This window comes from Saccostrea echinata, unplaced genomic scaffold (assembly GCF_033153115.1).
Source record: "Saccostrea echinata isolate AGI-Se365-2 ecotype Australia unplaced genomic scaffold, CSIRO_AGI_Sech_v1 ptg000028l, whole genome shotgun sequence".
Lineage (NCBI taxonomy): Eukaryota > Metazoa > Mollusca > Bivalvia > Ostreida > Ostreidae > Saccostrea > Saccostrea echinata.
The window spans coordinates 12,147,501-12,170,271 of NW_026889777.1; the positions used below are offsets into that span (position 1 = coordinate 12,147,501).

At 34.6% G+C, this 22,771-nt stretch overlaps 2 protein-coding genes across 2 annotated transcripts in view; both read left to right on the plus strand.

Annotated features, from left to right (window-relative positions):
* The window catches only part of LOC133194126 (ATP-dependent RNA helicase DHX8-like), a 23,107-nt gene extending 10,082 nt beyond the window's left edge, over nucleotides 1–13,025 (plus strand). Inside the window, exons 5-22 of the mRNA XM_061330101.1 lie at nucleotides 199–255; nucleotides 578–770; nucleotides 1,509–1,607; nucleotides 1,993–2,103; nucleotides 2,315–2,707; nucleotides 3,135–3,282; nucleotides 3,811–3,992; nucleotides 4,455–4,649; nucleotides 5,154–5,339; nucleotides 5,854–5,940; nucleotides 6,227–6,350; nucleotides 6,536–6,717; nucleotides 6,983–7,123; nucleotides 7,508–7,801; nucleotides 8,613–8,741; nucleotides 9,448–9,644; nucleotides 10,868–11,047; nucleotides 12,157–13,025. Of these exons, the coding sequence (XP_061186085.1) occupies nucleotides 199–255; nucleotides 578–770; nucleotides 1,509–1,607; nucleotides 1,993–2,103; nucleotides 2,315–2,707; nucleotides 3,135–3,282; nucleotides 3,811–3,992; nucleotides 4,455–4,649; nucleotides 5,154–5,339; nucleotides 5,854–5,940; nucleotides 6,227–6,350; nucleotides 6,536–6,717; nucleotides 6,983–7,123; nucleotides 7,508–7,801; nucleotides 8,613–8,741; nucleotides 9,448–9,644; nucleotides 10,868–11,047; nucleotides 12,157–12,394 (3,136 nt within the window). The 3' untranslated portion in view covers nucleotides 12,395–13,025. The remainder of the gene's footprint in view (nucleotides 1–198; nucleotides 256–577; nucleotides 771–1,508; nucleotides 1,608–1,992; nucleotides 2,104–2,314; nucleotides 2,708–3,134; nucleotides 3,283–3,810; nucleotides 3,993–4,454; nucleotides 4,650–5,153; nucleotides 5,340–5,853; nucleotides 5,941–6,226; nucleotides 6,351–6,535; nucleotides 6,718–6,982; nucleotides 7,124–7,507; nucleotides 7,802–8,612; nucleotides 8,742–9,447; nucleotides 9,645–10,867; nucleotides 11,048–12,156) is intronic.
* A 470-nt stretch (nucleotides 13,026–13,495) lies between these two features.
* LOC133194125 (tRNA-dihydrouridine(47) synthase [NAD(P)(+)]-like) lies at nucleotides 13,496–22,179 on the plus strand. Its single transcript, XM_061330100.1, has 15 exons — nucleotides 13,496–13,655; nucleotides 13,822–14,089; nucleotides 14,524–14,609; nucleotides 14,887–15,218; nucleotides 15,652–15,862; nucleotides 16,491–16,546; nucleotides 16,721–16,762; nucleotides 16,890–17,042; nucleotides 19,414–19,530; nucleotides 19,942–20,118; nucleotides 20,294–20,390; nucleotides 20,746–20,824; nucleotides 21,032–21,220; nucleotides 21,684–21,812; nucleotides 22,045–22,179. The coding sequence occupies exons 2-15, from the start codon at nucleotides 13,869–13,871 to the stop codon at nucleotides 22,115–22,117; spliced, it is 1,962 nt and encodes a 653-aa protein (XP_061186084.1). The 5' UTR covers nucleotides 13,496–13,655; nucleotides 13,822–13,868; the 3' UTR covers nucleotides 22,118–22,179.
* The last annotated feature ends 592 nt before the right edge of the window (nucleotides 22,180–22,771 follow it).

Below are 22,771 nucleotides of genomic sequence, written 5' to 3' on the forward strand. Positions count from 1 at the left end.
ATACATTTACATGTATATCAGCTTTTATTATGTATTGCATTGTTTTTTTTTTTTTGTTTTTGTTTTTTTTTTGTAAAAAAATGTTCCTTAAACTTTTTTTTTTTTTTTAAAAAATAGCAGTATTTGAAAAGGGGGAAAAAGGCAAAAGAGCATCAGTTCATTTTATTGCATAAAATCAAAATAATTTAATTTTTCTAGTAATAGGGAAAAGGATAGAAGGAGAGATCGAAGTCGCAGCAGGGAGCGAGATAGAAGGTAATAAAAAGGTCATATCAGAAATCTAACATTTCATTGTAAAAATAGGTAGAATATGTAAAGGTAGAGAAAATGAAAAGGCTATATTATTTTGTGAATTTTATGGTTGCATTTACTTTTTTTAATAACTAAAATATTGATTTTAATGGTCGCGATTAATTTAAGCAAATTTCATTTTATGAGTTGCTAATGTTTCAATAATTGCGGACATTTCGCTTTATACTGTTGTCAAGTCTGATATTACACTATTATATTATTTATATATTTTCGTAATAATTGTAAAAGATAATTATGTAAACTCTATATGTAATATTTATTAAAGGAGAAGAAGAAGCAGGTCTAGAGATAGATCGAGGTCAAGAAGTCACGATAGAGACAGACGAAGAAATAGGTCAAGGTCACGAGACAGAGATAAAAGACGACGAGATCAAAGATCTCGAAGCCGTGAGAGAGACAAAAAGAAATGGAGACAAAGGGACAGAGAAGAGCTCCCTATAGACCCTGAACCAGGAAGGGTAGGTTACCTTAATGTAGCAGGAAGGGTAGGTTACTGTAATGTAGCAGGAAGGGTAGGTTACCTTAATGAAGCAGGAAGGATAGGTTACCTTAATGTAGCAGGAAATAAAAATCAAGATCTGGTGTTCTTACAGATTTTGGAGTAACATTATACTGACGGCTAGAGTGAGTATTTCTTGTGTATAGACAAAACGTAAAGTTATCTACTGCATTCAATAAGGCTTGAGATATGTTTTGCATATTTTTAAGAAATATTTTTAAATGAAATTTAAAATGATATTTTCTCATTTAATTAACTTCCTTTCATATGCATAATGTAAATAACTGTAATAAAATCATAGCAACTTGTTGATTAAATTATAGTGATGCTCTGAAATGCACCCTTACAACTTGTTTGGCCGTACTGTTTAGCATGATCACAAACATTGCTGACATCTTAACAATTATGTTTTATTACAAAAGTCCAAACATTTTGCTGGTACATGTATATTGGCACTGAAAAAAAAATGTATCCCGATACGGTATTTTCTGTCAACGAACCATGATACACTGGAATATTGATATTATTGCGCAGCCTTATCACTTACTTGACTTATTCCTGTTTAATCCATAAGGAGCAAAGGGCCACATGAAGATAGTAGATTGCAGCAAAAATCTCCCAAATAAATATTAGGTATATATTTCTACATGTAAATGATGGAATATATGTGTACATATTTATTTAATTTATTTTACAGATATACAATGGGAGAGTCAACACCATTATGCAGTTTGGCTGCTTTGTTCAGTTAGAGGGTCTGAGAAAGAAATGGGAGGGATTGGTTCATATATCGCAGGTGTGTAAATGGCTACTAGAAATAGTTTTTATTTGAAAAATAAATTGATGAAATTTAATTCATAATTTAAACAACTTTTGCTGTTTGAGAAATAATCCAGAAAATGATATTTTAATGGTTGTTTTCTTATGTCTCTAAAATTCCTTCATATCAATTCTTTGCAAGGAATTTCAAATATAGTTTAATAAAGGTCTTTAAAATATGCAGATATTTACATCAATTAATTCAGGAAGATATTCAAGAATAGAGATGTTTTGGATGGTGTACTGAAATTAAAATTGTAAATGTATCATATTAAAAAAATTAATCAGAATCTACTTTGTAAATAATCTATCAGTTACAGTATATGTGTTAATGACACCTTTTCTTTTCAATTGAATTACAGCTAAGGAGAGAAGGGAGGGTCACAAATGTAAGTGACGTGGTGCAGAGAGGTCAAAAAGTCAAGGTCAAAGTCTTGTCATTCAGTGGCCAGAAAACAAGTTTATCTTTAAAGGTACGGTACACATGGTACAGAGGTATGGTACACAGAGAGAGAGAGAGAGAGAGAGTTTAAGCATGAAACATACAGTAAATGCATCATTGGCATATGAAGTAATACAATCTGTATTTGAAATCTGAACTAAATTTGAAAGCTTAGTAAGTATTGTGAGTCACTGTTAAATGAAGTTGTTATGTTACTATATATAAACACATTCCATTCTCAGGATGTTGATCAGGAAACTGGAGAAGACTTAAACCCATCAAAGACCAAGACTCTGGTAGGTGGAGAAATCCACAACAATCAAGTGGAGGCCAGGAACCCAGATCGACCCTCCACAATGCCACTAGTGGAACACATCCCAGAAATCGATGACAGCAGTGAAAAGAAGCGATATCAGAGAATGTCATCGCCGGAGAGATTTGAGATCCAACAGATGATTGCTGCAAACGTCATTGATAAATCAGAGCTGCCAGATTTCGATGAGGAGATGGGAGTGCTTGTGAAAGACGACGACTCAGATGAGGATATAGAAATAGAACTGAAGGAAGAGGAGGCGCCATTCCTGACTGGACATGGAAGAGGAGGTCTAGATCTTAGCCCTGTTAAAATCGTCAAGGTAACGTCAGTATCAAATCTTTTATGTTTTTACATATTTTATGTTTTTTTGCAGAGAAGTTTTTTTAATATAAGTTTGTTTATAATTTTGACCATCTATTGATTCTGCTAAATGTATATAAAGAGAATATTGTCAACTATGTTCAAATATTTTTTGCTGTAAAATGAAATTGTTGATTAACTGAAAAACACAGTAACATGTACCGGTAGTTTTATTTTTTGTACCTGAGAAAAATATCTACGTATGTATGTATGTGAAATAAAACCATCATTTATATGGCATGTATATGTATAAAATACATATACAGTCTTAGTCATGTACATGCATATCAAGGTAATATCAATTTTTAATGTAACATAAATTTTAAATGCATTTTTACAATACATTGAAATATATTTGTAATTTCTGACCCTGCTTAATTTGACAGAATCCTGATGGCTCTCTGTCACAAGCTGCCATGATGCAGAACGCCCTACAGAAGGAGAGGCGAGAACTGAAGCAGGCTCAGAGAGAGGCTCAGATGGACGCTGTGCCGTCAGGTCTAAATAAAGACTGGATCGATCCCATGCCAGAGGGTAGGTTCTATTGTATCATCATACATTAATTCATGTAGAAACAGAGACACCAGGAAATCTTATCTCTGAATATACAGTATCTCTATCACATTACCATTTGACTCAGTATAAAGAATAACACAATTTCATAAGGGGAGGGGTGGGGTGGGGGTGGGTGGGTTGTTATTTTCATTGTTTTGTGGTATGAAGCCATCATGAAGAATTCATGGCTCCATAAAATATGAAGATAGTAATCAAGACAACTCTTCATTTACAAAATCAAGCCCCCACAAATGAGTATTTTTCCACAAAACCCAAATCTGACTCCATGAAATTAAATGATTCCACAGTATTTGATACTCAATATTATAAAAAAGAGAATGTACCTACAGTAGTGGAATGGTTGAGCAGTTCCTGTGGTTGTATGTTTTCTCAGCAGAAAATGTAATTTGAAATACATGTATTTTTAAATAGAAAAATGTAGTAAATGAAGTCAGAAATTAAGCAAAGTGCATTAATAACCCTTTCTGTGTTTGGGGTATTTTCCAGATGGTGACAGAAGGCTAGCCTCTCAGATGAGGGGTGTGGGGATGGCCCCGGCTGATTTACCAGAGTGGAAGAAACACATCTCAGGGGGTCAGAAGGCCTCTTATGGAAAGAAGGAAAAGAAATCACTTCTGGAACAGCGGCAGAGTCTGCCAATATATAAACTCAAAGACGAACTAGTCAAGGTACAGAGTTGTCACCCTTTTTTCAGACTGGTAAAGCAAAAAAACTGAAGAAAACAAAACGAAAAGGAAATTCATGAGAATAATTCAAATTCATTTGAATTATTATCAAATTTAGTCACTGAGATGTCTAAATGATTTAGATAACATACACTGTACATTTGTGTCCAAATTAAGCATGAAGTGTAATATGTTTTAAGTTGTTTAAATTATTATCCTCAGGACTATTTGGGGATACATAAAGGATTTCAAATTTTACAAAGGAGTATGTACATGATAACAATAAAATTTAGAAACTATGGGTCAAGAAAACTTGTGACACCTGATAGATGACTAGACCCATGAGCCTCTTGTATTTTGGTTCTCAGTCATACATGTATATGAACTGAAAATCATATTTGGTTGTAAATGTACATGTATATATGTATGTTTGCAGTTATTTTATACCGTATAACTCAATTTTAGGCTGTGACAGACAACCAGGTATTGATTGTCATTGGTGAGACAGGATCAGGAAAGACAACTCAGATCACACAGTATCTTGCAGAGGCAGGGTATACAACATCAGGGAAGATAGGCTGTACTCAGCCTAGACGAGTGGCCGCTATGTCGGTTGCCAAACGAGTCTCGGAGGAATTTGGTTGTCGACTGGGACAAGAGGTAAGTTTTTTTTTCGATATTTGAAATGACATTACTCTCCCCTATTGACTTTTAAGAAAATTTCATATTTATCTTTTGAAGAAAAATTTTTAGAATATAGTACCGCTGTATTTTGTTTTGTGTGTATTTAGGGTGTCAAATGTATGGTAACAAAAAATTATGCTTGACAAAATATCTAAGTAACCATTATCAAGTCTGAAGTCTGATGGGTCACATTTTATAAAGCAAGGGATACTTTATCAGGCAACTCATTGCATCAATCTATTTATGATCCTAATTTGATTGCTGAAAATACAAATAGGAAAATGCTAAATATGAATATTTAAGATATAGATTTAAAAAAAAAAAAGAAAGAAAAAATACTTCAAAATGTTTTTAAAGAATAAACTCTCTGTAGATCTCTTGTTGAAATGATAATATAAATGAACATGCACATGTTCTGTATAGATATGTATGGGATGGTAATTTCCTGAACCTTTATAATGATTTCATATTATTCTTTAGGTTGGCTACACAATTCGTTTTGAGGATTGTACGAGTCCTGAGACTAAGATCAAATACATGACAGATGGTATGATGCTGAGAGAATGTCTGATAGACGGCGATTTAACTCAGTACAGTATCATCATGTTAGACGAGGCTCACGAGCGAACTATACACACAGATGTGTTGTTTGGTTTACTGAAGGCGGTAAGTATATGTATGTAGGTAATTTTAATTTACTGTAAGAGCAGAAATATTTGTTTCGGATTTAATTTTGTTTATTTCGTTGTTAAGAATTATTAACAAAATTAAATCCCATATGAAATTTTATATGACTTTATAATGAGTAGGGTTGCATTCGTAACAACAAAATTTAATGCCCACGAAACGCTTTTAAATGGCAAATCAACGAAATTTTATCCCCACGAAAATTTGTGTTTCTACAGTAATTATACACTTCAACTGCTATATGTATCAAAAAAATCCAAACAAAATAGCTGAATTTGAATTATCAGAGGAAGAAAAGCACACACACTAGAAATTCATGTGTTTTTAGTATTAGGCTGAATGACTTTATTGTTAAAATATTTCATTCTTTAGACTCTAAGAATTAGCAAAAAAATTTAAATTTGGTTTGGCATTAATTAGCATGATAGAACATGTTGACATGTAGATATAAGTCTTGATGTTGATTTTTGAAGACATTTTTGTCTAACTACAGGCCGTACAGAAGAGACCAGAACTGAAGCTCATCGTAACCTCTGCCACTCTGGATGCCGTCAAATTCTCACAGTACTTCTTTGAAGCGGTAAAATCATTCATTACAGTACATTGTAATTTTTACTTACGTGATAATATACATGTAAATGGGAAAATACTTTATTCTTTTATTACGATAATAGGTAAACTTTGCAAAATAACTGTCATTTTTCTTTGCAAACAGAAAAACTCTGGATCTGTTTTAAATAGAAAATGACCAGGTTATTTTTTTATGTTTTTAATACTTTAATACATGTATGTGTAATTTTGTGTATTAAATATTTATCAAGAGTGTGTAGATTCAAGGTTTGAAATGATATCTGTATATTTTGTAGCCTATTTTCACAATCCCAGGAAGAACGTACCCTGTGGAGGTTCTGTATACTAAAGAAGCGGAGTCCGACTATCTGGACGCCTCAATGATAACGGTTATGCAGATTCACCTGATGGAACCACCAGGTAAAATACATGTGGCTAATGTCTGGACACCTCAATGATAACATGTAAATAAATGCACTGGAACACAGAAAATACTTGCGTCAATATTATTTTTTCTTGCATAGTGATTTGAATTACCCCCTAGCATAAATTTCTCTGTTTATTTATTTAATAGTTATACAAATGAATACAATTTTGGTCTGTAGGAGATATCCTGCTGTTTTTGACGGGTCAGGAGGAGATCGACACCGCCTGTGAGACCCTGTACGAGCGGATGAAAGCCCTGGGCCCCGAGGTCCCAGAGCTAATTATCCTCCCCGTGTACAGTGCCCTCCCCAGTGAAATGCAGACCAGGATATTTGAACCCACTGCCCCAGGATCTAGAAAGGTAAAAGTAGAAATCAGTTTAAAGGTCATTAGCAAAGGTCAGAAATAGATAATGATATGGTATATGCATTGCTAATATGGCAGGACTCAACTTCAACCCTGATGATCAAATGTACAACATATTCTTGTCAATTTAAATCAATTGTTTGGTCACAATGCTCTTCTTTTCTTGTCAGATTTGTTAAACTAAAGTAATGATTAGCAAATCAATATGTTCTTACCTGAGTGTATACATATGTAGATAATTTTTCCTTCCGTTTTATCAGGTTGTCATAGCTACTAACATTGCTGAAACTTCCCTAACTATTGATGGCATTTATTATGTGGTGGATCCAGGATTTGTCAAACAAAAAGTTTACAACTCTAAGACAGGAATGGACCAGCTTATCGTCACACCTATCTCACAGGTATAGCATGACAATTTTTCAGACAATAAAAGAACAGTAAAACACACTTATAGCAAACTTACAGTGAAGTGATTTTCATTCCCTGTGGCTTTAAAATATATTATGTACTTAACGAAGTCAACATAACAAATTACATTTATAATGAAGCAAAATTGTCTATCCCTGGCACTTCGTTATAAGCATGTTTTACTGTACAGGATTTTAATATTTTTTCTGAAGTTTTAGTACTTTCAAATGGTTTAGAAAACCTTCAAACTTTAATAGAATAACACTCATAATGGAAAATATTTAATGCCATTTTTGGATTGGAATTGTGAGCATTTTTCAGAGGAATTTTAGACTCAAGAATAAACAACAATAAAATATAAATATCTAAATTTACAGGCTCAGGCCAAACAGAGAGCCGGTCGAGCAGGAAGAACAGGCCCAGGAAAGTGTTATCGTTTATACACAGAGCGCGCCTACAGAGACGAGATGTTGCCAACAAATGTTCCTGAGATTCAGAGAACAAACTTAGCCAGCACCGTGCTGTCCCTGAAGGCCATGGGGATCAATGACCTACTGTCCTTTGATTTTATGGATGCTCCTCCCATGCAGACCCTTATATCCGCCATGGAGCAGCTTCATGCCCTGAGTGCTCTAGACGACGAAGGTCTTCTGACAAGACTTGGGAGAAGGGTACGTGTGCCGATGGGGAATGATGAATACATACATGTGATAAGTCAAAGAACACAAAACTGTACAGGGGCCATAAAAAAACTGGAATTTGGGTGAAAAAACTGTACACTGCCTATCAAAAAACGGTACAAAAAACAGTATAAAATATCGCTTAAATTCTTCTGATAAGGCACTTTATTTCTAATCCAACAAATATATATTGTTGCAAATGTCTTATTTTAAAAGTTGTAATGGAGATTTGAATGCTTTAAAATTTCATGTGAATTTTGGTGTCCCGCTGGTACACGATGAATGGGCTTGAAAAAATGGTACATTTTGCATACCGCCGGTACATATCACATGTATGTGAATAGTAAAAAAACAAGTTTTTTTTTAATGTTTCATAACATAGCATAAACCACCATTTACAACAATTCTAATATTGAGTGGAATGCTATATATTTTATAAGTGTCATAAATTAATGTATGTGTATACATGACATGTACATTAGGTATTTTTCATATACACATATATACTGTAGATTCCTTATTATATGCAAGTACTTAATTTCGTGAAATGGCCCAAGGGCATCAAATCGCGGGAACAATAATTCGCGAATCGGTGATTTATCTAGAGATTTTACATATTACGTTAAAGCACCATAAAAACAAAAGCGAGTAATCTTATTTCGCGAGTGGTGCTTCTAGTGTAATTACGCGATAATTTATTCCTTGCGTATATTTAGGAATCTACAGTAAATGATTTATATTATTGATATATGTAGCTACTTGTATGATATTTATTTAGATTTTTATTGTTCTTACAATGTAGATGGCTGAGTTTCCTCTGGAGCCCATGTTGTCTAAGATGTTGATTATGTCAGTCCACCTCGCCTGTAGTGACGAAATTCTCACTGTTGTCTCCATGTTGTCCATTCAAAATGTCTTCTATAGACCAAAGGTATTACTTAAATCATAGTGTTTCACCATTATGCTTCATAATTTATCTAACTTATTATCCCCTTGCAACAAAGTTGAAGGGGAGGGGGGGTTATAGTAACACACTTGTGAGTGATTGAGTGTGTGAGTAACAGATGTAGAAATTTACATCGAGATTGATGTACTCTTTTGCAAGGTGATGCTCCACTTTGTGGTGCCCTTGTGTGCTTCCACACCTTCATTTCTATATAAAATATTATGAGAGATAACAAAAAAGGGAGAGAAAAAAGTGTTTGATTAATGTGCAGATCTTGTGATAGACAACATGTTACCTTTACCATGATTATTACTGTCTTCTTAATTTAGCAATATGTTAAGAGTGAAAATGAGTCACAGCACTTAAAACCTTTAAGAACGACACGTTTCAATCTAATGTAAAATGAAGTGTCTAAAATTGAGAAGATAAGCACATCTGTCTTCAAAAGTTTTATTAATGATATAATGGAACTTCAGTATCTCAAACACTGGTATTTCAAATGCCATGGATATGTCAAAGTGATTTGAAAATCCCAACCACAAATTCTTTAAGTATTTTACCCCAATTTCTCGATTCTTTGGATATCTTGAAGTTTATTCTCTGTCCAATCTAGTTCAAGATAACAAGGTTTGACTCTATTTATTGCATTGCATTGAAAGTTGAAAATTCAGATTTGTTGATGTGTTTTTAGGATAAGCAGGACTTGGCTGACCAGAAGAAAGCTAAATTCCACCAGCCCGAGGGGGACCATCTGACACTGCTAGCGGTGTACAACTCCTGGAAAAACAACAAGTTCTCCAGTCCATGGTGCTATGAAAACTTTGTACAAATCCGCACTCTCAAGAGGGCTCAGGATGTCCGCAAACAGATGTTGGGCATCATGGACAGGTAGGTTTCAAAAAGGATCTGCTTACTGTAAACTATGAAGTTAACATACATGTAATGGTAATAATTTCACTATGTTTACAATTCATCGTTTTTCCTCAAGATTTAACCTGTAGTGAATAAGTTTATCAGAACACAGAATTAAGTAAAGTAGTGGTCACAAGGCAGACACTAAAACCATTGCTTTGTGTGCCCTTGTAACAAATCCTGAAATTTTAGCATTCATGGAATAAAAATGACTTGCAATATATAATGGGTATATTTTAAGAAAGTACTAGATTTACACTCAGAATTTTGTTTAAGGGTTTCAACAGAGGTTCAGATTTGATATAAAAATGCATCATCCATCATAAAATTATATCTGTAATACCAGTTGAAAAAATACTGTCCTTATTAGGCCCAAAAAAATTAATCAATAGTTTCTCAGGCACCGCCGCATCAGGCCAAAAACTGCCGCATTGTTCAATTTTATTGACATTTTGAGAAGGGGAATAACTCAATTTCTCTTTTTCCAAGTTGAAAAAAGAAATGAGTTATTCCCCTTTTTATAAATGCTAATAGATGGACGTTTTTGTAAGATAAACAATATATTACTTGTTAATACAGTATTTTTTAATTAACCTTTAAACAAATGTTTGGAATAACATTATTTTAAGTTGGGTGTATATTATAATTAATGTTAAAAGTAAGAATCATTTGATATCTTCATTTTGTTGAATGAAGGTATAACACCTGGTTCAAAAAAAAAAAAAAAAAAAAAAAAAAAAAACAACCACCTGCATGCCACATTGAATTTTGAAATTTTTGTCCTGAGAAACTATTAATTAATTTTATTTGGCCTTAGTGGGTAGCACAATAGTGTGAATTAACTATTATTTGAACTTTGGTTCTCAATTCTGATATCAAATCCAACCATGACTATAAATTTTTGTGACAGAAAAACATTTTGCATATTTGTATGTACATGTAAATACAAAATTACTGGTAAGCAAATGGTTAGAGGCAAGAAATACTTTTGAGTAAAAGGTCATGAAACTTGCAAAAGTTTCTCACACACATATAAAAGTTCATTTAATGTACATGTACATTCCATTGATTGTGTAATGAGGCATGCATATATGGTCACTACATGTTTCTTCATGCAGACTGTAATTTGATTTTATCGTTGATTCATGTAAATGTATACTGACACATGAAATATAACCAGTATTTGGAATATTTTGCAGACATAAGTTAGACGTGGTCAGTTGTGGGAAGAATACTGCTCGGGTTCAGAAGGCCATTTGCAGTGGATTTTTCCGTAATGCAGCAAAGAAAGACCCCCAGGAGGGATATAGGACTCTAGTGGACAGTCAGGTGGTGTACATACACCCCTCAAGTGCCCTGTTCAACAGACAACCAGACTGGTACGTTCTCCTTCGGTATTCCACTATGTGATTGAGATATGTTAGATGTTTGAGAATAGAGTTTTTTATCCTGCAACTACCCCTTGCATTGACCTAATAAAGGTAACCTAATAAACCAAAGCTTTATTTGGTCAATGCCCTAATAAAGCCTCGTGAATGTATTCTGACGTTCTAAAAGCATTGTGACATCATACACATTGCAATGTTTACGCTGTGGCGTCATAGTTTCAACTGCAGAGATGTACCTAAATCGGTTGAAAATAGCTCGTTCGTTTAGAAGGTCTGATGTAAAATATATTGCAGGATAAACAAAATACATGGATACTGTCTTGAAATAGAAGCGATATTTGGGCTCGGGTCGAAAACGTGATAGAAAGCTCGGCAAGCATTGCCCTCTATCACGTTTTCTTACCCTCGCCCAAATATCGCTTATATTTCAAGACAGTAGCCTTGTATTTTATATATATGGTTTTAATATATACGTGTAACATGCAAAAATTTATAAGGTTTATTGGTCATTGACTCTAAATGTCAGATTTAATAGCAGTAATATGTAATATGTAAAACTTAAAAATTAAAATTTCATCTGATATTGAAATCGAGGATATCTGTCTAAATTACCTGTAATGAGTGAATGATGAAGTAAGAAGGGGGGGGTTTATATATAGGCCTTAGTATTGCAAGCTACCTAAAGATACGATACATGTCACGATACGGTCAAGCGATACAACATGTATCATGATACAGCTGTCAACAGTTAAATTAACTGATATCTTTATATACATGTATTCCTGTTTGCCCACATCCACAGTTATAGAAAATATAAAGAGAATATCTTGATACCCATAACCAAAGTTATTTATATTAGGTGGACTTATAGTCTTAGCATTGTATTTTTTCATTGCTTCCTTGTTTTCAATCATTTTGTAACATTAAAATTTGTTAGTTTGCAAGTAGAGTTTTCAAATAAGACAATGAAAAAAATCTGTACTGTATCACGATACATATATGGCAATACGATATGCGTATCGTGAAGATAAAATATTTTATACAGATGTTGACTGTAGAGATGTAATTTGAACTGGGTATTTATTTCTTTGATTTTACAGGGTGATTTACCATGAACTTGTGCTGACAACCAAAGAATACATGAGAGAAGTAACAGCCATTGATCCAAAATGGCTCGTGGAATTTGCACCCAAATTTTTCCGCTTCAGTGACCCAACAAAACTCAGTAAGCAGAAGAAACAACAGAAGATTGAGCCATTGTACAACAAATATGAAGATCCAAATTCCTGGAGAATCTCAAGAGCTTTCAAGAAAGTCCACACAAAAGTTACATTCTAAATTTATATCAACAATCTGTTTCTTTTTGGAACCTTTGTTACTTGAGAGAAAGTGCTTGTCTTACAGTGTATAGATAACATTGAGGATTATTTTAATGTCTCAAAATTTTAAATATTTTAAAAATCATGCCCATTTGTATTAATATACTTTAATGTCTACAAAAAAGGAAATAAAATTGAAGAAAGATAGTGTTCTTTTATTGTGACTTGTTGTGATCTCAGTGCATTGAAAAAAAAACATTCTACAGATTCATCAGTATTTTTATTCTCTTTAAAGAAGTGGACAGGCCTTTCGTCTACATCCACATGGATGAAGGTGAAAGCCTGTCCACTTTTCTAAGAGAATACAGTACTTTTTAGTGGATATGTTTTCTACCTGTAATTTGTGTTCATCTCTTATTTTGTGACAACCACCTGTAAATTATGCTTTTATCACTTTCTTTGCATAAAATTACTAATATTATCTGCAACTAAAGGTATGTCTTGAAGGCTAAGAGAGGAATTTTAATGTCACTTTGGAATTTTGTTATAGACATTGATCTTGAGGGTATTGCATATGCATATATCATTTTATATGGATTGAATCATGTACATATGTAAATGTAATGAAATAAATGTGATGTTAAAAAGAATTGTCTTTGTTCCGTTCAGTATATCTTTATATCCACATATTTATGCAGAAGGCATATCAATAAGAGAATTTAAAAGGCTCCAAAGTTCCAGAATCATGATCAAAATGGAATACTACATAGAAATTTAAAAAAAAGAATGTTTGATTTTGCTTCAGATTGTTTGAATTTTAGTTTAAAAAAACATCATGAACAGGAGAGTTTTTGATAAGTGTTCCTTTAATTTGAATGCTTCAATCAAAAGTGCCACAACCGAACTAGTCTGTATCATCCAGACGTTTGCGTTTAAACGCAAACGTCTGGATGATACAGACTACAACCGAACCAAAATAAGTGGAATATCAGTTGTACGGTGTACCTTTTTATGTTTGCTTCTTCAGTACAACTTATCAAATAACCTCAAACCGGAAGTAAGATATTGCTTTCGATTGCAGCATGGTGAACGTGCAATGATTTTGATGTATTCACAGTATTGAAAATAATATACAAGTTCAATGACATTCTCAGCATATACTCTAAGGAAGTTTGCCGTATTTTGTTTGTAAGAATTTTTCGTCTCAGTGACATTATTTAAAGTGCACAGTGCCGAAATACAACGAGACTTTGAATATTCCATTATCTAAGGGACACCGGGTAAGATTTTTCGTGTACCATCTTGAGCTGATTTCTTCTAAAAATATCATAAAGCCGTGTTGCCAAAGACCGAGATTAATTACACTATTTAAATACTTTATAGTAATAAAATGTATTTGCAGCAGTTTTCGCATACTTTTGTGAAATATGGAATTCTGCACTCTAGGTAACCTTACGCAAACAGAAAAGGAATTCAATAATCACACGTGAAGAATGGCAACTGATGGAATGGAAACAGATGAAGTCATCACAGAAGGTGTTAAAGAAGGAAAGGACATTGTAGACAAAGAGATTAGCAGTATGGAATTGGAAGCTGACAACAAAAAATCTACAGCAGTGGATGATGACATGCGGAAAGAAAACGCAAAACAAGATTCATCACCAGAGATTGCAGAGAGAGTGGAAAAGCCTGGATTTGCAAGGATCAAGGCAGAGTAATATATAAATATATGTATAGCTACTTATATTTAAAAAAATCTAGTAAATGCTGGATTCCTACATATTTAATTGTTGGTATAAGTCCCTTGTCCAGTCTAGAACACACAGGAAAACCTATATAGTTATGGTTTAAGTAGAATTTTTAGCGAAATGCAAATTTAGCAATTTTTCCTAAAATGTTGATATCTTATTTTAGTGAGAAGTAATTTTAGCAATTTTTGATACAGAAAGATAATGACAATCTCCAATGTGGAATGAATTGTTAGCGATATTTAAATTTTAGGGATCAACAACCTCGCTAAAAATGCCAAAATTGAATCCTTGCTAAAATTTCTGCTTATACGGTATTCATTTTATGATAGATGAACAGGACCATATTTCAGAATTTATTTTATTGTGTCTATACTACATAGTTTCATTGCATTTATAGGTATGTTCTTGTCAACCATAAACCAGAGTTGGTAACTGAGTATATATCGCAGGAAACCAAAGATCAGCTAGAACAAGGACAAAAACGTGAGTCTTTTTATAAAATTCATAAACACATTTTTTTTGTTTAAAAAAAGTCTTTCGTATTAATAAAAAAACATTCAAGATTCATAATTACAGGGATATCCTGTCTTTATTGATCAGCTGATTCATATTGATAGTGTACAATCAGTACCAATATAAACTTATTATGCATTAGACTACATTGTATATGTATTTGAAAATTTTAAAATATTAAGTTATACTGTAGAATCTTGAAGTGGTATTTAAATTTTGCAATTTTAAAATAGTGATCTATTATTAGGTAAAGTAGAGGAAAATGAAAAACAACCCAGTAAAAAAATGAAGGTTAAGGGGCGCAATAAACAACGTCCAGTGACCCATATAAAACCTAAGGACAAGTTATGCCCCACTATATCTCAGGAAAGAGAGTGTAACTTTGGAGACAAATGCAAGTTTTCCCACGATATAAAAGCTTTCATGGAGGCCAAACCTAAGGACATTGGTCCTGACTGTTACTTGTTTGAGTTGTATGGGAAATGTCCGTATGGGATAGCATGTCGATACGGTAGCAAGCACATATCTGAGGATTACAAGAATATAATCAATGAAGAACTGTATGAGAAGAAATCTAAGGTGTGTGGTAAAGCATATCTTTCTAAAGGCAATTATCTTTGTATATACCTATTTATGTGTACAAATTTTGTTACCTAATTTACTTAAGAGTCTATTTTTGGTGTAAATGAGATGATAAACAGCATTAGATCACATGAGGGTGGGCTTGTTTGCAGAATCTGATTATATAGCAAATTGGAATAATTTTGTTTAAATACAATTCACTAGTAGCCATGTCTTAAAAATTAAACTTAGGTTCCCTCTTTAAATAAGCTAAATTCTAAAATCTCCCATGAAGGATGAGAGATCGAGTTGAAAATTATATCATGATTTTTGAATATGTTAACCTTACAAGAATTCACAGGTAAACTTTATTCAAATCACATAGAACATCCATGTAACAAATTCTTCAATTTGAGTGTCTTCAGTGACAACCAAGTCTTTTATGTTGAAGGTGAAAACTGTTCTGAACACCCTGTCTAAAGATCTCCAGGTCACTCTTTGGAAGAAGAGATATAATTTTGAAAAGGCCAATGAAATTGTCCAGCAGGTGAAAAAGAGGGCTCAGGAAAAACATGACACCTTCTCTAAACTTTGTGCTGCTAAACAGGAGAGTAAGGAGTCAAGGATAGACACTCCAGAGGAAGCATCTAGTAATACCACAGGTACGAGTGTCACATGTTATTACTTATAGTGTATGTTATATATTTTGTTCATGCAGAAAAAAATTACTCTGTATATTGGCAGTGAAATGAACACTTTAAGGAACATTTGAAAGAGTAGTTTCATTGATTTGTTTATTGAAGGAGAGGATTGAGACAAGTTCTTTGAGAGAATATTTTATTTGATGTATAAATCTTTCTATAATATAGTCAAATATAAAAACCAGAGAAATGATATACAGAAAAGAATGGATTCTGTGCTGTACCTTAGAACATGTTTGATAACTAATCGTTTGTCCAATGTCCATTATATACCATGTAGCACAAAAGAAATATTTGTTGACCTAAAGCAGTTCCCTACATGTTCATGTATATAGCCAAATATAATTTTTGCAAAATTTAGCGCATGCTATAAATATTTATATCTACTAGGTGTAAATAGATAAATTCAATATTTTATGAATTGATGGAGGTGTGACATAGATAACTTCAAGAAGTAGAACTTAAATATTCATAAAGCTGAACATTGGTTTTTCCATGTTTAATTTACCAGGATTATGTAAAATGCATCATGGTTATACAAACTTTGACAGTTTTGAACTTGACATATAATTAATGATTTTATCCACAGAGATCCGGGATGTATCGGAGGGTGTGATCAAACTTAGACCTCAGGAAACCAGAAAGGTAGGCTAAAACTGACCTCTTTTCATGTAATATGATTTACAAATCTAGAGGATTTATGCATAATTTGCTCAAATCACATATACAGTGCAGTGGTAGTCTTTTTAAATTGTTTCTTAACTGTAAAATATTGGATATCTATTCTGTCAATACACATCAGTTTGGTTGATATTTCAGATAGATTTCGGCTCAAAGAACTACTTGGCTCCTCTCACTACAGTAAGATTTAGTTGTCTAGAATTTCTTATGTTTACTTCCAACCATGATTAATTCCATTTATTCATCGATATTTATACTGTACATGTATTATGCTGCATACAGCTTCTCTACTTTTGACCATGTTTAGGTGGGTAATCTCCCTTTTCGAAGGATCTGTAAGGCATATGGAGCTGACATCACCTGTAGTGAGATGGCAATGTCCTTGAACCTTCTCCAAGGTCAGGCCTCAGAGTGGGCGTTATTGAAAAGACATGAAAGTGAGGATTTGTTTGGGGTTCAGGTAAGAGTATTATGCAAATTTTATAAATTATCTGCCTGTATGACAGTGATTATTTTTAGCTCACCTCGACGAAGTCGAGATGAGCTTATGCTATACCCCCGGCGTTGGCGTCGGCGTCCCGGTTAAAGTTTTAGGAGCAAGTCCCATTCCTAAGTTACTATAAGCCCTACCTGGACCAAACTTGCATGGATGATGCATCTAGAATGGACACTGCCACACTTGCTTCGGATGCTGGATCTAACCTAGATTTTCCAGATGAGTGACCAGGTTAAAATTTTTGGAGCAGGTCCATTCCCAAGGAACTATACGCCCCACCTGAACCAAACTTGTATGGATGATGCATCTAGGGATGGACACTACCACACTTGCTTCGGATGCTAGATCTGACCTAGATTTTCCAGATGAGTGACCAGGTTAAAGTTTTTGGAGCAGATCCATTCCCAAGTAACTATAAGCCCTACCTGGACCAAACTTGCATGGATGATGCATCTAGGGATGGACACTACCACACTTGCTTCGGATGCTGGATCTGACCTAGATTTTCCAGATGAGTGACCAGGTTAAAGTTTTTGGAGCAGGTCCATTCCCAAGTAACTATACGCCCTACCTGGACCAAACTTGCATGGATGATGCATCTAGGGATGAACACTACACACTTGCTTCGGATGCTGAATCTGACCTAGATTTTCCAGATGAGTGACCAGGTTAAAGTTTTTGGAGCAGATCCATTCCCAAGTAACTATAAGCCCTACCTGGACCAAACTTGCATGGATGATGCATCTAGGGATGGACACTACCACACTCGCTTCGGATGCTGAATCTAATCTAGATTTTCCAGATGAGTGACCAGGTTAAAGTTTTTGGAGCAGATCCATTCCCAAGTAACTATAGGCCCTACCTGAACCAAATTTGCATGGATGATGCATCTAGGGATGGACACTACCACACTTGCTTCGGATGCTGAATCTGACCTAGATTTTCCAGATGAGTGACCAGGTTAAAGTTTTTGGAGCAGATCCATTCCCAAGTAACTATACGCCCTACCTGAACCAAACTTGCATGGATGATGCATATAGGGATGGACACTACCACACTTGCTTCGGATGCTGGATCTGACCTAGATTTTTCCAGATGAGTGACCAGGTTAAAGTTTTTGGAGCAGGTCCATTCCCAAGTAACTATAAGCCCTACCTGGACCAAACTTGCATGGATGATGCATCTAGGGATGGACACTACCACACTTGCTTCGGATGCTGAATCTAACCTAGATTTTCCAGATGAGTGACCAGGTTAAAGTTTTTGGAGCAGGTCCATTCCCAAGTAACTATAGGCCCTACCTGAACCAAACTTGCATGGATGATGCATCTAGGGATGGACACTACCACACTTGCTTCGGATGCTGAATCTGACCTAGATTTTCCAGATAAGTGACCAGGTTAAAGTTTTTGGAGCAGATCCTTTCCCAAGTAACTATAAGCCCTACCTGGACCAAACTTGCATGGATGATGCATATAGGGATGGACACTACCACACTTGCTTCGGATGCTGGATCTGACCTAGATTTTCCAGATGAGTGACCAGGTTAAAGTTTTTGGAGCAGGTCCATTCCCAAGTAACTATACGCCCTACCTGGACCAAACTTGCATGGATGATGCATCTAGGGATGAACACTACACACTTGCTTCGGATGCTGAATCTGACCTAGATTTTCCAGATGAGTGACCAGGTTAAAGTTTTTTGAGCAGGTCTATTTCCAAGTAATTATAAGTCCTTCTTAAACCAAACTTGTATAGATATTGATCTTGGGATGTACACTAACTAGAAAAAATATGATGTGAGATTTGCCTTACTTATAGATAACCTTCATCGAGGTGAGCTTCGTAATCTTTGATTACCTATGTTTCTATCTGGCAGACACTGTGAAAATAGAAGTACATGTAATTGTATAATGCAATGCAGATAGTGCACATGTAAATATTGTATATAAAGCAGCACAGTGTTCAATTATTTGTTAGTTTGTATTATCTATCAGTTCTTTTAGCTTGGATCATCCCTTTTCATCGGTAGATAAGAGTTCTTATTTAGTCATAAGTGTGACTTGGTATTGGTATCAGTTCACTGTTGTGAAAATTTAGCTAACATTAGAATTTAATACCATATGGGATTAGTATTCATCACAACACATTGTTTTCATATTTAGTCACTGATCAAGTTCTGGCCTCATTTGTTATAGTACTTCATGTCCCATATGAATTATTAAATTATTACAGTCTACAATGAAGTCGTTTGGGTGTTGAAAATAGAAAATAAAACTCCATGTTTGTACAGAAACAGTGTTAAGAAGATGAACACTATTTTTGTTTAATTTCAGATTTGTGGTGGTTGGGCAGACATACTGACAAAGTGCTCACAACTAATTAATGAAAATGTAGAACTAGATTTTCTTGATCTCAACTGTGGCTGTCCAATAGATCTAGTGTACAAAAAGGTAATATTAACTGGTTTTTAAATACATTAACTCTGGGTTTTAAAACAGTAATATATTTCTGTATATTAGCTATATTATTCCACTATGTTCCAAGTGACATTAGCCTCAGAACTGTTAAATACACATGAAGATAAAATAGTTGAAAATTTATGGAAGGGGGGGGGGGGGGGAGGGTGTCTAGATACAGGTATTAGCTGCAATCATTTTGATTTAAAAGTGAATTCTTTATTAATGATAATTGAGAAGTACACGAGTAAACTGTTAATTCATTGATACATTTTCATGCTTTAGAAAGTCTGAATCATTTTAATTGGAAATGAAGGGTGTAGATGGGTCATTTTCTGTAATGAAAAAAAAAGAAAGAAACATATTTTATTTTGCTTTTACATGTATATGAATGTGTCTTTGTAGGGAGAAGGCTGTGCTTTGATTGGTCGACTTAACAAGTTTGAGCAGATTATTGCGGGAATGAGGTCAGTACTGGACGTCCCACTGACCGTTAAAATGAGGACAGGAATATTTGACAATAAGAACATTGCTCACACAGTCATACCAAAGCTTAGAGATTGGGGTGTTTCCATGGTAACAGTGAGTAGCCATGTTAAATGGTAATTTTTTAGTTGTTTCATTCCAAGAGTGACAGGTGAAAAGATCATTAATCATTTATAATCAAATTCAGCAGACTTTCATTATTTTGTTATTTTAATTCTGCAGACTTTTGCTATTGTGATTGTCTTTTTATAATTCATATCAAATGTTGCAGTTACATGGCCGGTCTCGAGAACAGAGGTACACTCGGCTAGCAGACTGGGATTACATCGACCAATGTGCAGAGGCTGGCAAACCCATGCCAGTGTTTGGTTAGTACTCTAACTCTAGGCATTGTCAGTGTTTGGGTAGTACTCTAACACAAGGCCTTGTCAGTGTTTTGTTTGTACTCTAACTCAAGGTGTGTCACTGTCTGGTTAGTACTCTAACTTAAGGCTTTGCCATTGTTTGGTTAGTACTCTAATTCAAGGCCTTGTCAGTGCTTTTCAAGTGCTCTGTGCCTACATTCAGAGACTTGCAGGGTACTAAATAATACTACCTGTATAGTCTTCTTCAGCCCTGGGTTGTACCATAGAAAGTAATAAAAAAAATGGTTAAAGTGTTGCACTGATATTGGTGTTTTGTTGTGTACTTTTTAATGTTTCAATGTGATCTTTCTCTCTGTAGGTAATGGGGATATCCTTTCCTATGAGGACCTGGATTGTCATCTCCAAAACACTAGAGTATCAGGCTGTATGGTGGCCAGGTAGGAATACAGAATAATAAAAAGTAGTCAGGAGTTGTGCTTGCTTTATTTCAAAGATGCTGTTTCAAAATTATTTGAAAATTGATTAAGCTCTGCAAAGTTTCAGCCAGATAAAAGATAAATGTAACAATACCAAATGCTTTTCTGATATATTATATTATTCATGTATGTAGAGTACATGTACTTGTATATCATGTTTATCTTAAGAGGTGCTTTGATCAAACCTTGGATCTTCACCGAGCTGAAAGAAAGAAGGCACTGGGATATTTCCTCCTCGGAGAGATTTGACATGCTGAAGCGCTTTGTTAATAATGGACTGGAACATTGGGGGAGTGATACTCAGGGGGTGGAGACTACCAGGCGGTTCCTCCTGGAGTGGGTCTCATTTTTGTACAGGTAAAAAAAAATCTCACCTTTTCTTTTTCCTGGATAATGACATATTAGAACAGTCAAACCTTGTTATCATATTCTCGATGGGGCCAAGAAAAAGCTTCAAGATATTGGAGATTTTGCAATATTGAGATTAAGATACATAAAGAAAAAAGTGGTTGAGACTTTGAGCTCACTTTGACATACTGTAGCCATGATATTTGAGATACTGATGTTAGAGATACTGAAGTTCAACTGTATCTTGCAGTAGATCAAACAACTCGGAAATTGTTAAACACATGTACTTTATCTCAACATCTGATATCAAATATTAAATGGGTATTGTTGAAGATTCTCCAAAAAACAGCTCCCTAACTTTGAAATGTCTCCACGTCTTGTACCTGTGAATAAGGAAAAAAAATTGAAAGAGATTTCTTCTGCAAAAACAGTAAGTTCGTTAGGCATCTGGAGTGTCCTTTGTTGCTTTCAGGTACATACCAGTGGGCCTCCTGGAACAGATGCCACAGAAGATCAATGAAAGACCTCCATATTATATAGGTCGGAATGACCTTGAGACTCTGATGTCTAGTCCAAACTGTGGAGACTGGGTCAAACTCAGGTACAAACTCAGTTCCAATTCTAGATTTATATATATACTCAAGCTGAAGAAGATTTTGATGACTACTAGAAATGTTCTAAAAAATAACTTTTTTCCAAATTCACTTTCATTTGCTTTGGTTTTTTGCATGTCATGGTGCCAGAGGAGACTTATTTTCTGAATTCAGGACTGATATTAACATAGAATTGTTCTACTATAGTGAAAATATTAACACAGGAATGTTCTGTTACAGTGAGATGCTGCTGGGCCCAGTTCCTGAGGGTTTCTCCTTCCTCCCAAAACACAAGGCCAATGCATACAAGTGAAAATGGGGATTTCCTGGTGTCAGTATACATGTACTTAATAAACAGTTTCAAAACTTTTAGAATTTTAATAAAATATTTCATATAGAAGTATAGAGGATGGATATTAAAGATAAAAAGGACTGCGAACAACAGCAATGGATTGCTATGTACCTTGTAGTAAATTTTCAAATGTCATCCTATTCCAAAGACTTTTAAGCTCACCTCAACGAAGCTGGGGGGAGCTTATGGGATACCCTCGGCATAGCCGTCGTTGTCAGTGTCCCAGGTTAAAGTTTTTGGTGCAGTTTTCTTTTTAAGTACTTCAATGCCCTACATTAATAAGAGATGAGTAGAAGATGCTTCTATTGTGTTTCATTGTACCAGTCAAGGTTCAGATGCTGCAATTTCAACTAAGGAATGACCAGGTTATTTTTTTAGAGCAGGTTAAAGTTTTTGGTGCAAGTCTCATTTCCAAGTAGTTGTAAGCCCTATGTTGACCAAACTTGCATGGACGATACATCTAAGGATGCACACTACCAAGCTTGCATTGGATTCTGGATCAGACCTACATATTCCGGATGAGTGATTACATAAGCTCCCCCAACTTTGTTGAGGTGAGCTAAAAAGTACTTTAATAGCAAAATTGCTAACATTTTGAAAGTATGTTTGTGTAAA

What these genes read in the sequence shown, in the direction of transcription:
- LOC133194125 (XM_061330100.1), top strand. Translation starts at nt 13,869, where the DNA reads ATGGCAACTGATGGAATGGAAACAGATGAAGTCATCACAGAAGGTGTT. An exon ending in GGGGTGTTTCCATGGTAACA is followed by an intron (nt 20,119 to 20,293) that starts GTGAGTAGCCAT and finishes CAAATGTTGCAG; the next exon opens with TTACATGGCCGGTCTCGAGA. An exon ending in CAAACCCATGCCAGTGTTTG is followed by an intron (nt 20,391 to 20,745) that starts GTTAGTACTCTA and finishes TTCTCTCTGTAG; the next exon opens with GTAATGGGGATATCCTTTCC.